The 16,917-nt window shown below is 38.3% G+C and overlaps 1 protein-coding gene across 2 annotated transcripts in view; it reads left to right on the top strand.

Annotated features, from left to right (window-relative positions):
• SAMSN1 (SAM domain, SH3 domain and nuclear localization signals 1) overlaps nucleotides 1-5,800 on the top strand; it is a 55,727-nt gene extending 49,927 nt beyond the window's left edge. For both annotated transcript variants that reach the window (XM_006773940.2, XM_015570600.1), the window contains exon 8: nucleotides 4,956-5,800. In XM_006773940.2, the coding sequence (XP_006774003.1) occupies nucleotides 4,956-5,158 (203 nt within the window). In that variant the 3' untranslated portion in view covers nucleotides 5,159-5,800. The remainder of the gene's footprint in view (nucleotides 1-4,955) is intronic.
• Nucleotides 5,801-16,917: the final 11,117 nt, after the last annotated feature.

Below are 16,917 nucleotides of genomic sequence, written 5' to 3'. Positions count from 1 at the left end.
AGCAGTTGGCAACCTTTACATTGAGTCCTTAACCTGAAACTATACTCCACTCCCACTGCCCAGCTAAGATAGCCAATCAGAGACAATATTGCATCTTGGGTGGAAGAGATCAAACTACAGTGGGGCCTTGACTTACGAGTTTAATTCGTTCCGAGACCAAGCTCGTTAAGGAGCTTGTTAACTCAAATTACTCTGTCAACTCAATGCAAAAAATCAGCGGAGAGACAGCTGGTATCTCAAAAAACTCGTCAGTCGGGACAGTCTTAAGTCAAGGCCCCACTGTAAATTAAGATACATACAAACAATAAAGCAGTATGAAGATGTTAAGAGAATGAAATGCATACTGACATAAAAAAATGTTTAAAGAGAATTCAGAGCTGAGTTCAAAAAAAATCTTTATTTGATCTTCTTTAGTTCATATTTCCTTTAATTAATCTAAAAATCACATTCTTTTTATTTAAAAAATGTTTATTGGGTACTTTTGTTGGCCAGGCATCTTCCTATGTTCTCTAGATCACATTATTTCATAGTACTTGCCCCAAAGAACTAGAGGCTTCAGACCTAAGTCAAACAACAAAGTAAAGTCAGTATCTAGAATATTTGAATAAGAAACCTGTTAAGTCAAACAAAAATTACATTTTTAGTGAATCCTTAACTTTCTCAATATGAATATTGGACAGATTTCTTTCTTTAAGGTTTGAAAACTTTTTACCATAATTAGGACCTAGTTTGATTTCCTTAAAGCTTTCTTCACTTCTAGTATAATTGAGATGCCTATACTTAATTAATTAAATGTCACAACTCCGATATAATTATTTCATGAATAATTGTATTAGCTGTCATTTGTTTTAATCACCATGCCACTTTGTATCGCCATTGATGACTATCTTAAAATATTGATGAGGATAAAATATTTTAATATTCAAATTAGTACCTCATGACAAAATATTATCTAACTATTTTTTTCTTATAATTATGTTTTCCTTTTTATTACATAGAGTACAGAACAGTTTGGGAATGTTTTCCTGACTTCCTATTATACCTGCTGTTAGCTGAAAGCAAAAAGGACATCTTTTTCAAATTATTTAATAATTTCCAATATACTCAGATTTGAAAATGTATAGCCTTTAGAATGTTTGAAAACCATTCAGGGGCTTTATAGTAAAAATGTACCATTTTAATTTTTATTAAAACTAGAGGCCCAATGCACAAAATTCATGCAAGAGTAGGCCTTCCTTCCTCCGGCTGCTGGCACTGGCTTCCCTCTGGCACCCAGGCTTCCCTCTGGCCGCCAGCAGGCACCAAGGACCTGGGCTTCCCTTGCAGCCCCGGCTTCATCCGGAAGGTCATCTGGTCTAATTAGCATATTATGCTTTTATTATTATAGATAGAATATTAAACATTGTAGATGATCTGAGGAGGATAGAGGAAATATATCTAAAACTTTAATTCTTTCATTTGTAAATTATATGCATATGTCTATGTGTTTATATAACGTTTAAAACAGAATACATAAATTAGAAATACTGAAATAAAGTATTAGAAATACTGAAATAAAGTATTAGAAATAAATTAAAAAATTACAAACATTTTGGGATAAAACAGATGCACTCAGACATCCTATGGCAAGTGTGTAATTTTGGAAGCAAACTGTTTCTTATTCCAATGTTACTTGCCTGGTTAGCTCAGATGATTGGACCATAGGACAGAACTGATGAAGGTTATAGTTTCAATTTGTAGGTAGGTCAGTTAGCTTTACACTGTTCCACGGTCACATGGAGGGGCTAAATGACTTAGAAAGGAAATGTGGGTGCAGTACTGTGAATCCATCCCCTCTGCTGGGAAAACCACCCACAGCTCCAGTGCTAGGTTTGTGCCAATCCCAAAGTCATTAGTGTCAGGATGAAAAAAAAAAGAAAAGAAAAGAAAAGAAAAAGAAAAACCAGAGAGGAAATCCTGACCCTCACAATACAAAAATTTAATGCTATGTAGCTCTCATTTCCATAATATAATATAATGACCTGCCTTTTCTTTTTATAGTTATAGTTGAGGGGCTCCAGCTGATCACCTGCCTGAAATTACTGCAGGCCTGGTGGGAAGCATTTGAGGAAGCATAGTCATGTTTTCATTTCACTAGGAAATCATTTAGCAAATTACTGCTGTTCTGTAAATTACTGTGCTGCATGACTTTCATACTGAGAAACTATTTCCTTTTTCTATAAAAATTGCAGACAAAAGATTACCACAATAAATAATCTGTATTTAAAATAAACCAATTTCTAGAATTTAGAGAATGTGACACATCGTTTCTCATATGGGAATATAAACAAATACATTTTTATTACTAATATTAAAAATATATCCTCTGTTAAAGTCAGATTTTCACTTATTTTGGTTGTTACCCTTTGAGCTGATAGATAAAAGCTTCTGAGGGTAAAATAACAAGCCAAGTACTTATTTTTAAAGGAAAATAGTTAATTTTGGAAATCATAGTACTTTAAGCCTAAGTTTTATCTTTAAGAGAACCTCACAGTCAGTAATCAACCTACATAGAACATGATATTGAGAGCACTTTTTATTGTGTCAAGTCCTGTGTAGATGTGAGTCTGAAGGGAAGTAGCTCAGTAATTTTAATTTTGCGATGAAGTGATAGGCTCTAATATAACCTAGGGAAATAGCCTCACAACCATTCTAAGAGGATCACATTCTAAACAAGGTGATCATTGCTGAAGTGACAGAAAGCTCACACCAGGCCTCGCTCCTCTGGTCTTTTCCAGAGACACTCGGATCAGGAACTCAGACCTGGCTCATCCACTTCAGTGGCAATAAGGATAGACAAGCAGAGGCAGGGCGACATCTCTTCCTCAGAGAATGAGGTCCCACTTTCAGACCTGCTGTTTCACACACACAAAAAGGGGGCTTGGAAACAACAGTGAAACAGTCTCATAAAGACTAAGTAGATTTTCCCAAACTTAAAGGTTGTTAAGACTAATAAAGAAAAAATGCTTCATGGTAGCTAAAATTTTAAAATAATTATAATAGGTGCTTATTGAAATTAAAGCTCCTTATACCTAGAACCAGCTATAACATCACTAGATTTAAATATCTGATAATTGAATCTGTAATTAAAGTTGTGGCAAACCTGGAGAAAATTCAGAAAATGACACAAATTTGTTTCATTGTTGCAAATAAAACCTTAGAGGAAAAAGTTGAAAGGACTGTTACGATTCATTTTGAAGATGAGGATAGTTAAGAAATGATTTTTATTATTTTTTTCAGACTTTATCAATCTGTGTTCCTCATCTAAACTACAGAATACTGAAAATAATTTAAGTGACTTTTCAATTCCTCCATGGATCAGACATAACTAGCATTATTCTAGATACATTGAAGAGAAGTTTACCCATTACATATAAGGCTGCCTTAGGGCACCAGGGCTCAATTCTCTCTCATAATGGAGGTTGATAACAAGTGGATACACAGTGAACCATAAATTAATGTCAGCAAGATATCTATAGCCTAAAAAATGCATTTATAAAGCAGATGTGTAGACTAAAATACAGGGTGAATTTCTTAAAGATAAATTACTTAGCATTATATGAGTCTATTGAGGAAAATTACACAATATCCTTCTCCCAAAGATTTTGAAGGTGGGATTTACAGTTCTTCTGGCAAGAATGGGAGAAGTATGCAGCATCTGAAGGCAGAGGTCTTGAAAAGTGTGCTTCGTTCTTCCACTTTGGGCTATTCAAAAGTCCACAATGGGGGAGCCCTGAGGTTAGAAGGGGGAAGAACAGAACATGCTGTGGGCTAAGAGCATCGCCTCTGTGAGGAACTCACTGTAATAATGCAGAGAAATACCCACTCACTGGTGTCAAGAAAGGGAAAGAAACAGTCCTCACAGTAACAGAAAGAATGCTGATGCTGAAGAACTCTTGAGAAAAAATAAATCTTTATAGGACTACATAGGTTCTTTAGAAATACCTTTTGTTACATCTCTAATATTAATTTTTTCCTAACATATAATTCCAGTTGAATCTAGAATACAGATTTGATGACACATTACCAATATGAACATAAACAATTGTTATTCAGAACTACAAAAATATAGAAGACAAGCTAAATAAAGCAGACTCGATGGTGGTAGCTTACTACCTAAAGCAACATGATTTCTATGTCTATTTTTTTATGAGTGCACACATAGGAAAATCCTGAATACTCTGTTCTTTTATTAGTATATATTTTTAAATTACATTCAATATTATTTTGTACAAGTTTCAGGTGTACATCATAGTGGTTAGATAATCATATACTATACAAAGTTTCCCCCTGATATTTCCAGTACCCATCTTGCAGCATACATAGCTATCATATCATTGACTATATTTTCTATGCTGTATTTTACATCCCCATAAATATTTTTGAATACTGTATGTTTTATGAGTTAAATTCTAAGTAACTGAAGTCCCACTTTGTTGTCCATAGTGATCTTTTATTCATTAATCCGCATTATCATGATTCAAAATTGCTCACGAAGATCACTATTAATGTGAACTCTACATTTAAACTTTACAAATGACTTTTTCTAATGTTACTTTAAGGAGTATTTGGACAAGGAATCAGTCACACTGTGGATACAATCTGCTTTCTTTGGCAACATTAATGTAAAATGCGAGTCCATATTGATCTTTGCTTATGCAGGCAGTTCACAAGAATTCCATGACATTGCAGGAGAGTAACAGTGGTTTGCTCACTTTGTCTTCTAAGAAGGCAGTGGTTTGAATATTTGAGTGTAAATACCTTTTTTATAATAAACAAATATATCATTTACTTACAGAAGTACCCATTGTAATGAAGTCCAGGTTGGAACAGTTAAAATAGCTCAAAGATGAATAAGTACATGAATAAAACTTTTCTTAGATCTGCATAACTGCTGCCCTCTTTTCCATTTACAGCTATTCAAGAGCAAGAAAATGAATCTGTGCCCCGATCCTTAAGCCCAGACATCTCCTTAAATAAGTCACAGCTAGATGACTGTCCAAGGGACTCTGGTTGTTACATCTCATCGGAAAATTCTGATAATAGCAAAGAAGACCTGGAGTCTGAAAATCTGCCTAACATGGTACAGAAGATGACTATCGCAGAAACAAGTGACTGAACACATTCTCAACTCTATACCCACGTCTGCATCCCGTGTAACTTCCAGAGCTAAAAGGTCAAATAGGAAAGAAAGAGAAGTATTTGAAGATAACAATCTAAAGTTAAGATGTTTTATTCTGAATTATTTTACATAAAAGTTTATATCTCTAACATTTCCAATTACTGTAAATAATATGTATATTTATTATTTTAAATGCTACATGTTAGTATTTCACATGAGTGTATTAGAAAAGGTATAATATAAGTCTTTAGTATGTGTGACATAAGCTTTATTTTGCAAGTGCAAAATGATAAATTCTGCAAAATCCCCTCATTTCTACATACCTGCCAGTTTTGAATTTGTGTCTATTACTCCAGCAGTGGAGCCTGTGTCTGTTTAACCAGTTATCCAAGCAGTATTTACACTCATGTTTATACCTACTAGAAAGTACAAGTTAATATTGGAGACATTTGATCCACAATGTTTTCATTGTTTTTTGTTGGTTTCTTCACTGTTACTGGTATAAAAGTATAGACAATATACTGTTAGTTCTGATTTAGTGAAATAAATTGTAATAATTGCACAGATGTTTCACCTTTAAGTGTAAATACTTTAAATTTTGAAATGCCCTAATTTTAAAAATAAAATGAACTATGTGCATTTGGTATTTTCCAGATTAGTGTTACTTTCATATTAGGCATTTTCATATTAGACATTCAGACAAAATATCTCCTACCAGACAAGGTTTTACAATCAGTCCTCACTATATATATCCTATGTAATAAAAGCTTAATATGCTAAATGTCCGGTCATCCAGTCATCTGTTCAACCAATCAAAGCGTAATATACTAATGATATGCTAAGGCAGCTCTGCCGCTAGCTATGATGTACATTGACCACTAGGGGGAAGACGCTCGGACCAGTAGGTTAGCTTGCTGCTGGGGTCTGGCCAATCGGGACTGAATGAGATGGGCCGGACATGCCCTAGAGCCCTCCCGCAGTCCCTCCCCTGATGGGCCAACTTCTCACATCCCTCCCTGGCCCTGATTGTGCACTAGTGGGATCCCTCAGCCTGGTCTGCGCCCCTTCACAATCCAGAACCCCTTGGGGGATGTGAGAGAGCTGGTTTTGGCCAGATCCCTCAGGCCAGGCTGAGGGACCCCATTGGTGCACGAATTCATGCACTCAGCCTCTAGTATATATAATTCCCAAATCAATTACCTCACTCTGTCTCCTGAGCACCAGATCTGTGTTATCTAACTTCCTGAATACTTCTATGTATTAGTCAGCTTAAGTTGCCATAACAAAATACCATAAACTAGATGGCTTAAACAATAGAAATTTATTTCCTCACAGTTCTAGAGGTTAGAAGTCCAAGACCATGTGGCCAGCATGGTTGGGTTCTGGTGAGAGCTCTCTTCCTGGCTTGCAAAGAGCTACCTTCTTACTGTGTTCTCACATGGCAGAAAGATAGAAAGCTTTCTGGTGTTTCTTCTTATAAGGACACTAATCCCATCACGAGGTCCGCACCTTCATAACAATTATGGCCCAAAGGCCCCATCTCCAAATACCATATATTGGGAGTTAGAGCCTCACATATAAATTGGAAGGGTGGCAGGGCATAGTTTAGTTCATAGTACTCTAGGAAGCTTTGACTCAACATACCCAAATCCTTGCTTTTGTCTACAAATTTGTCTCTTCATTTTTACTCCCAACCTACCTCTCTTTAATAGTACCAACATTCAGCCAGTTATGCAAAGAAGAAAATAATTTCTCACTTCAGTTCACATATATCCTCTTCATGTAGATTCAATAAGTAATCAAGCCTTATGAGTCCTACCTGTAGAAATCCTTTTGTATTTATGGTTTTCTATCCGTTCCCATGGTTGCAGTCTTGCTTTATAACCTCGGGATTTCATGTGTAAAATAGTGCAGTAGCTTTCCAACTGATCTGTTCCACAAGTGTCCTCCTTCTTAACCCGTCCTCCACAGAGCCTCTAGAAAGTTTTAAATGTTTAAAAGTATAACATTTAAACTTTCTTCCAGGATACATAAGACCCTCCCCAACCATTTTTTACCCACACCTATGAGTCATATATTTCTTCCCACACCTCTCACTTTACACTATCCAGCCATAAAAATCTACTTGCAATTCCCTAAATTCATGTGGGAACCTTGCCAGGGTCCCCGAATACTCAAGGCCAATGGGAGCACAGAGGCCTTGCTGTCAATACTCCAGAATGGCCAAGGGCACTCTGAGTATGAGCCTAATTGGGATTCCCAAGGCCAAAATACCATGAACAGCTGCAAAGCCACAGCGATCCCGGGGTACACTGTGCCCTTCTGTAACCCATAAGATTGATGTCACTGTTGGCAACTAGCCTTCTTTGTCTCTGGAGTAATATACAGGTTACTGGCCAGGAGTCTAAGAGAGAGAACAGCTGAGTAGAGGCTAGAGAGAGCTCAGAAAAGCAGAAGCGGTAGGCACAGAGGATGTAGCTCCTATGTGTGCAGGAGAGGCTAGAGAGATCAGACAGAGCTGAGAGCTGGTACTGCTACAATGCAATGCTAAGAGCTCATAGAGAGCTCAGATATAGTCACCATGTTAACCAGCCAGTGTGCTGGATAGGAGAGAGCAGCTGGGCAGCAGAAGCTGCTGAGCCAGAGAGCTGAGATACCATTACGATGTGAGGCAATGAGTTTAGGGGCAGCGTGTGGCTGCTCAGATAATAGCTGTGAGTACAGACAATAATGCTGCTTTTATGGGAAAGATGTATTTACCAGCCAGTGTCCGGCTGCTTGCCTGTATGGATTTTGCTATAAGGACTGTTTTTGTCTGATGGCTGTGTGGACACTGGCTTCTGCAATAAAGACTCATTCTTATACACCCACAACTTCTCATAGCTTCTCCATCTAAGACCCAGCATCCTAGGAGGTCCAGTCCCAGGCAGAGGGGCTCGGACTCAACACCTGTTACTAGTGAGCAGAGGATAAAGGAGGAATTTGGACTAAGTTCCCAACAGTTAGTACAGTGGACAGGGTTCCAGAAGTCACCTGTCCTGTGCTTGGCATAGTCACATGAGAGAATGTAGAAGCATATATTGACTCAAAGCCACTCAGAGCAGCAGAGCTGTGCAGTGCTCTTGCTGTCCCTGACAATTTATGATTCCCTTTGTGACTTTTTTTACATTATTTATTTTTTCTGGAAGGGTTCCTGCTATTTTTTACATCCAGAAGCCTCCCTCTGTTTCCCATATTAAGACTCACAGAAGTTATTCTGTGAATCCCCTTCTAGGATTTCCTTTGGTGTTCTCCTCTTCATCTGTCCAGAGCAACCTGTATCTCTGTTGATTATAGCACTTATATATTATACTTTATCTATTTGTATAACACTTCCCCTTCCATGAGACTGTGACTTTAATTGTGGAAGAGCCTCCTTAATCCCTGAAGCCTGGGTACAGAGTGAGCATTTAAAACGTTTGCTGTTGCCCTGACCGGTTTGGCTCAGTGGATAGAGTGTCGGCCTGCAGACTGAAGGGTCCTGGGTTCAATTCCAGTCAAGGGTATGTATCTTGGTTGCGGGCACATCCCCAGTAGGGAATGTGCAGGAGACAGCTGGTTGATGTTTCTCTCTCATCGTTGTTTCTAACTCTCTATTCTTCCCCCTTCTTCTCTGTAAAAAGTCAATAAAATATATTAAAAAAATAAATAAAACGTTTGCTGTAGTACCTTGAATATAGCAATGATTCCCATATAACACATTCCCTATCTATAGTTAAATCAACTTACTCAACCTATAGGTAGATACTTTCCAAAGTGACATAAAAAGTTTTTTAAATAAATAAATCATAAGGCCTTAGAAAAAAATTAGGAAACACAAAGTGGTATTTCAATGCTGGGGCACAACATTACACTGTTCCTCTTTAAAGTATTTTCCAGGTCCATGAGATTTAGTCTCGTATGCAGTGCCCAGGTCACAAGTGAAGCACATGCCTACCTCCCTCTCCACAGCAGGAAATAGTGTTTCAATTTCAAACTTCCAACATGCTGCCTTCATCATCCTCCCACTCCTACAATGGCTACTACTCCAAATAGATTATTCTAAGGACTTACTGGACATACCACAGCCACTGACCATAATTTTCTTTTAATTTTTAAATTTCTTTATTGATTAAGGTATTACATATGTGTCCTTATCCCCACATTACCCCACATATCCCCCACTCATGCCCTCACCCCCCCTGTTGTCTGTGTCCATTGGTTAAGCCTATACCCGTGCATTTAAGACCTTTGGTTGATCTCTCCCTCTTACCCCCAACCTCCCCTACCTTCCCTCTGAGGTTTGACGGTCTGATTGATGTTTCTCTGTCTCTGGATCTGTTTTTGTTCATCAGTTTATGTTGTTCATTATATTCCATAAATGAGTGAGATCACATGGTATTTATCTTTCTCTGACTGTGTTATTTCACTTAGCATAATGCTCTCCAGTTCCATCCATGCTGTGCAAAATGGTGAGAACTTGTTTTTTACCGCAGCATAGTATTCCATTGTGTAGATGTACCACAGTTTTTTAATCCACTCATCTACTGATGGGCATTTAGGCTGTTTCCAAATCTTAGCTATGATGAATTGTGCTGCTATGAACATAGGGGTGCATATATCCTTTCTAATTGGTGTTTCAACAAGAAAGCTATCATCGACAAATCAACAAAGGACAAGTACTGGTGAAGTTCAGGAGAAAAATGAACCCTCATGCACTGCTGGTGGGAATGCAAACTGGTGCAGCCACTGTGGAGAACAGTCTGAAGTTCCCTCAAAAAACTAAAAATGGAACTCCCATTTGACCCAATGATCCCACTTCTAGGAATATATCCCAAGAAACTAGAAACACCAATCAGAAAGAATATATGACCATAATTTTTACACTTTACTCAATTAGCTGCTTCAGGGAGGTCAACAGAGTACAATTTATTTATGAAGATGCCAGGAAACTGTAGGTTGAAAAGCATCTAAAGAATTGCTTGATTATCAAATGGTGGAAATCTCCTGTGACACACAGTCACAACTTCAGTCTCTTCAAAAGGAGGATCCAGTTCACAGCCAAGGATCCGGGCAAATGCTTTTGAGCAGAAGTAGTGCGGAGTCCTTGAGGAGATGAAGCAAAAGAAGTGAGAACAGATTCCTGAAAAGAGGAAGGGAGGGAGGAAAGTGGAGACACAATGAGGTTAAAGTTGGCGGAAACATGGCCACATCACAGAACACAACACTGACAAGGACACATGTGGAGCCAAAGTGTATCACATCCAGGAGCGCTGCTGCCTTCATTGTACCTACTGGTTCCCTGCAGCTCTAGCTTCACCTTCCTTAGGTTTTTCTCTTGCCCCTGGTGGGCTGGATAATGAGGAGTGGGAAGGTAGAAACTAGTTCAGCCAAGGTTGTAAAATAGTTGAGAGCCTTAGACCTTCTACTGCTCTTGGCTGAGAGAGAGGCATGAGCCTGATCCTTTTAAGAGTGAATGTGAAGGTGGCCAGAGGGTTGAGACTTTAATGTTTAGAGATACTTACACTGACTTTTTGTTTATAGGTTAAAACCTGGTGAGTGTCCTAGTCTTATTTGTTTATTTATTCACTCAACAATAGTTAGGCATGGAAAATAAATGCTGGCCTAGACTGTGCCAACAAAGGCCCTTCAGATCAGATAACCTGCATTAGAATTTCCCCACAGCCTCTCCATAAAACCAGTTCAGTCTTTCAGTATAGGAAGGTTGTAAAACCATTCTGGGATGCAATGATTATTCTGATCCCAGGGATATCTTATATTTACACATTGAGGTTTGTTGTGATGGTATACGTTTAGAGAAATTTTATTCCAGGTAAAACAATAAAATCCTCATAACACTTCTTGGATAAAGGCAAAAGTCAGATCATTTAAATTCTAGTCCCTCCCCCATTCTATTGCTAATATAAACACAAATATGTCTTTACCCTGAAATATTTTATCCACAGTTTTTTAATCAATTAAATTGCCAAAAGAATTAGTTAAAAAATAAAACAACTTTTAAAACTTTAAAAGGGAGGAAGGGAGTATAGGGGGGATAATGTTGAGGGGAAATGACAGGCAACTAAAGATTATCATGTTTTAGAGAACATCCAGTTCATTGAGGTTACAGGCAGGCACCTTGCAACTTCCTGAGTGAGGCCAAATTGATGACATTTTATGTTGAGAAACTTCCGTTACAAGCATAAGTTCTGAGAAAAATAATATGAAGAAATTTTAGATAATCCATCATCCTACACATGCACACACTTCCAACCCCCTACCATGGGAAAAGAAAATTGTATAACTAATCAGCATGCAGACTTCAAGTACACTTTCATAAAGTGGGAAGTTATGCTAAAATTATGTAAAAGTTGAAAGCAAAATGAATAAGTACTAAATATAGGCAGAAGAACAGTTTGTAAATTTGACCAGTTTGAAGGGACTACAGAAATAAGATCAAAATAAACTCCACTTTATGCTACTTTTTATTTTACTCATCTGATCACACCTAATTTAGACCTGCACACAAAGATTAGAGGTCCTGGTCTGAGGACTGTTTGACTTTGGGGAAGTCACTTGTGCTCTGAGCTTAATTTTTTCCCTCTACGAAATGTAAATAATTATAGTACTACTAGAGGCCCAGTGCATGAAATTCTTGCATAGGAGAAGGGGGATCCCCCTAAGCCCAGCCTGCACCCTCTCCAATCTAGGACCCCTGTGGGGATGTTCGACTGCTGGTTTAGACCCGATCCCCGGGAGTCGGATATCCCTCTCAGAATTCTGGACCTCTGGCTCCTAATTGCTCACCTGCCTGCCTGCCTGGTTGCCCCTAATTGCCCCCCTGCCAGCCTTATGGCCCCCAATTCTTCCCCATGCTGGTCTGCCCCCCCACCTGCTCCCCCTGCTGGCCTGGTCACCCCCAAATGCCCTCCCTGCCAGCCTAATTGCCCCCAACTGCCTCCCCTGCCGGCCTGGTCACCCCACAAAGCCCACTGTTCAATCATTTGGCTGTCCCTCACTAACCACCCTGCTGGCCTGGTTGTAGGCAGCCATCTTGTGAGGGTGTAAGGGTTAATTTGCATATTACCTCTTTATTATATAGGATTATTTCATATCACTGTGTTAATTAAATGAGATAATGTGTACAAAGTACACAGCACAATTCATGCAATATGTGCACAAAAACTGACACCTGAACATAAAATGCAAGCAGTGTACATGCTGCCACAACAAGGCTAGGGACTTGTGGTAATTTAAAATTTTCCAGACACAAATTGTCTGAGGGCCTAGATAACTGTACTGTCCAGCAGCAATGAGAAAGAATCATTTTGTCATTACAGAGTATTTCTTTGTTTACTCCTGATGGTTTAGAAAGAGACTGTGTTGTATTTAGCTTTGATTCCTCACTTTTGGCACAATAGTAATCATTTTTGAAGATTGAATGATTGAATAAATAAATGCCAATATTAATGAATGAATCAATAAAGGGTTTGGGTTTCTTACTGCTACTACACCACCTTGGGCCCAAGTCTTTACAATATAGAGTCATAGTTGATAGCGCTATTGCCAACAGAGAAACCCTTAGGAAGACACCCTACATGTAGTTATTCATAAGTTTATAAAGCTTATGGGCATTTAAGCAAATAATCTTCCATGGGAAATCAAAGTTCAGAGAGAGGCCACACGAAAATGTGAGCTTTTCATTACTTCCCCTTTTCTACTTCATCATGCTAGTTCTCACATTTGAATTAACAAGTATCAGTGTGATATATATTATACATTAGGAAGCCATGATTGAAGATTCTAAAAAATGACATTAGTCCATTCAGAGATTTCTTTTGACCTTCTGGGGTCCCTGGTGGGCCTGATTGCACAGCACCATTTCTTCATAGGGAAGGAGTGGAATCCTGATGTGTATGGGATGGTTTTCCTCTCTGAGTTCTTGGGCATGAGGCCAAGTGAATGGGCAGGAATCATTTTATTTGCAGAATAAAGTGGGATGAAAAAGCACTTCTGGCACACTTTGTCCACATAAATTATACTTGTTTGCAATTCATCAACTCTTTCTCTCCTTTATATCCATATGTAATGTAAATGATCATCTTTTTCTGAAGCTCCATAATGATGTACAGCTCAGAAATGTGATAGAATCAGCTAAAAGAGAGCAGATGGAAGTTTTTTTCCCCAATGTGCATATTCATAGAAAAATAGAGAACTCAACAAAAGGAGATACATAAATACTTGTACCCGGAGGCTGCATGAACTGGTACAACAGAAAGTTGGCTTTCTGTAGCTATTCATTCTTGAAACCTTTACTCATAAATTCATGCAGCAATCATTAAAAACGCTCTGGAAATAATCTCTGTATAACATCAAATATATTTTCCATTGGATTTGTATTGCACCTTAGAATCTATGACTCAGGAAATAATAGTTAAATATTTTACTAGAGAAATATAATTAGACAACTTCAGTGTTCCTTTAGACTACAAACATTTAAAAGCACACTGTTTTACTGAAAAGAAAAAAAAACTACATAGGGAGAATAATTACCTGTCTGGATGGCATTTAGCTCTGTGTGTGTGTGTATATGTGTGTATGTGTGTATGTGTGTGTATGTGTGTATGTGTGTGTATATATGTGTGTATGTGCGTGTGTGTGTGTGTGTGTGTCTTTAATATCTTATCATTCAGAGGCTAAGGTGGTTCATGCACATGTACTGGGGAAGGAACATCTCTACTAAGAATGGTAAGATAATGAATACAGCATCAGGATATATTGTCAAATAAACTAAACGTAAAAGACATTACAAGAAATTGTTTTTAAAAACAGAAAATCATTCAAAGGGTGGTTATAAATTTTGGGTTCTGACACCCTATGTCTCCCTCCAGATTCACTCTTCACATATGAAGCCCTGGTATCGTCTCAGGGAGCTGACCATCCTTGACCTGTGACCTCAGGTTCCTATTGGAGTCAATGAATGGGAAGCCCCATCAGGAAACTGGAGGAAAAGAGGGGAGTGAGGTCAGGGCATTTGTGTGTCATGGAATCACCTTGTGCAGACTGTCTCCTGTAACCAAAGGTCACTACTCCCCTAAAGGTGACTTTTTAACACAATTCTTTTTCCTACAAATTCTGATAATTGCTCCTTTCTCTCACCTCTGCAGGCCTAAATTAAATACCAGCTCTGTGGCTGTTAGCGCTCACTACCTGCACAGCTCTTCATGGTTCCCCTGCCCTCTGCCCTGCCCACATCTTTCTTTGAAATTAGTCCCTTCATAATAAGCCTTCCTTGTATTATCCTAATTTGACTGTGCCATCTGTTTCCTGTTGAGAACTTCCACTTCATGACTTCCACTTACTTGGGTCATATTCATGAGTGCAATGAGCACAGTTCTATGACTCCAATACAACTACATTTACACGGTCTCAAGTCACTTCTATGTATTTCACTACCAGGCTCCATCCCTACTGGTAATCAGATAGCTTCAGGGTAAAGCACTGCCACTAAAACTACCAAAACTCATGCCCTTTACCCTTTCAATTCTTTGTCCATTTCATGGGACACATCCACATATTTCCCATTGTTCCAAGCAGTTAAGATTTCCTGGAACTGGGATGAGTGGCAGCATATAAATGGAGGTTTCCATGGTGCAGTTCAGGCTAACCTAACTGCAAGAAACACATATTCTATCTTTTGCTAACAACCAACTCCACAGTCCACTCTGCTATATAACACAGGGTCATTTCTATTGAGACAATACACCATATATCAGCATTAATATCCATCCACCAACTATGTAATAAAATAGAATAAAGTACATATTTTAGCTGCTTTCTACCTAATCAGAAGTATCTGACATTAATATCTTTCTGGTATTTTTTATAAATTTGTAGAGCATAAACACTGGAATTTTATTAGCAACTTCTTATTTCTAAAATTCCTTAATTCTAAGTTATATTTCAACTACAATATCAGTCTCTAACATGGTGTTCTCAAACACAAAGCCTCTTCATCTCAAAAGAGGTTATTGTATTATATGAACGCCCAGATAATTTGCACGATTAATGAAAATATGTTTTAGAATATTAAACATTTAAAATGTTAGCATTTAGTAGGCTTTCTGACAGAAGTTAAAAGACTATTAGAATGACTGATGAATTGCTACAGTACATTAGCCCTCAAAACAGGGAATGTGCTAGAGAACATTTATGCAGCTTCTTAGTGTTCTTGTTTTTTTTTCCTCCTTTTTTTCACATTCAACTAAGCTGTCCTTTTATGACCGTGGTTCAGTTGTAAATGATCAAGATAAGGGTTTTTCAAAGCGTTTAGGAGCTTAAAAATTACATGAAAAGCTATTGGCGGGGAGAACAAAAGCAATGCTTTGCATACAATAACTGGCACATAGTAGGAAATGAATAAAAATGTGTTGAAGAAATGAATCCGTGGTGCAGATGGTTTTACCTTAACATAGTGGAAAAAGTAAGTAGAAAATTCCTTCCTAGTCAGTTACAATGTCACTGACAATTTAGCTGTTCATAACCAGGGGATATAGGCATTTATCCTTTCCAATTTTAGGAACTGTTTTTCAAAGTGAAGCTCCACCCACTGAGTTCTTTCTAAAGCCTTTTGTCTTTGATTGCTGCAGAGTTTATCAGAACCTATGTGGTCATTTATTTTCTCCTGTTGTTATACTTATAGGTGAAATATACCAGAAAGGACTGTCAGGGAGGTGCTTATATCCCCACTGGGTAAAAAGTAAAATACCATTGAAAAGGTAGAAATGCCAAAATAAATTAAGGTAGGAGCAATAAACTACTTAATGGCCATGCTTTGGGGAAGACAATTAACATTACTCTAATTTATGTCTGGTATTATCATGAAGTTATGAGCTCCCTCTGTGAACCCTACTTGCCAAAGCCTGCTTCTTTAGGAAGGATTTCCTTTAGAGTGTCATTTAGTTTATAGTTCTCCCACACACACTTATTTTACAGCACCCTTACTCCTGTGTCAGTGAGCAGCAAGGAAAGTATACTAGTATACATCATTTAATCACACTACTTAGTCATAATGCCAAAGAAAGCTAGGCAAATGTAGCAGGCTGAACAATTGCCCCCGAAGACAGGAAATCCTAATCTGTAGATCTTAATAAATGTTGCCTATTTGGGAAAAAGGTCTTTTCAAACGTTATTAAATTAAGGATCTTGCGATAGGGAAATTATCCTGGATTATCTGGGTGGGCCCTAGGTACAATCACAAATGTCCTTGTAAGAGAGGTAGAGAGAGAAATTCCGTGCAGAGAAGAGAAAACAATGTGAAGACAGAGCAAAGAGAGATTTGAAGATGCTGGCTGGCTTTGGTGATTGGGGTGATATGTCTGTAAACCAAGGAATGCTGGCAGCTACCAGATGCCGGGAGAGGAAATAAATGGCTGCTCCTCTACAGTCTCTAGAGAAAGAGTAGCCCTGCAGACAGGGTTTGTATTTTGGCCCAATGATATTGCTTCTGGAGTTCTGGCCTCCAAGACTAGGAAAGAATAAATTACACTTTTTTTTAATTGGAGAAACTAAGATGGCGGCAGAGATAAACACCGGGAAATTAATGCCGCTCACAACAATTGATTAATACCTCAGAGAAACAATACGGACTTCATCCAGAACCACAGGAAGCCTGGCTGACTGTAAATTCTACAAGTAGAAGGAAGGAAAGGCACACTGAGAGCAAGAGAAGCTGCAGG

Source organism: Myotis davidii, unplaced genomic scaffold (genome assembly GCF_000327345.1).
Source record: "Myotis davidii unplaced genomic scaffold, ASM32734v1 scaffold24, whole genome shotgun sequence".
NCBI classification, from domain to species: Eukaryota; Metazoa; Chordata; class Mammalia; order Chiroptera; family Vespertilionidae; genus Myotis; species Myotis davidii.
The sequence above is the reverse complement of the archived record's forward strand: the minus strand, read 5'-3'. Positions and strand labels throughout refer to the sequence as shown.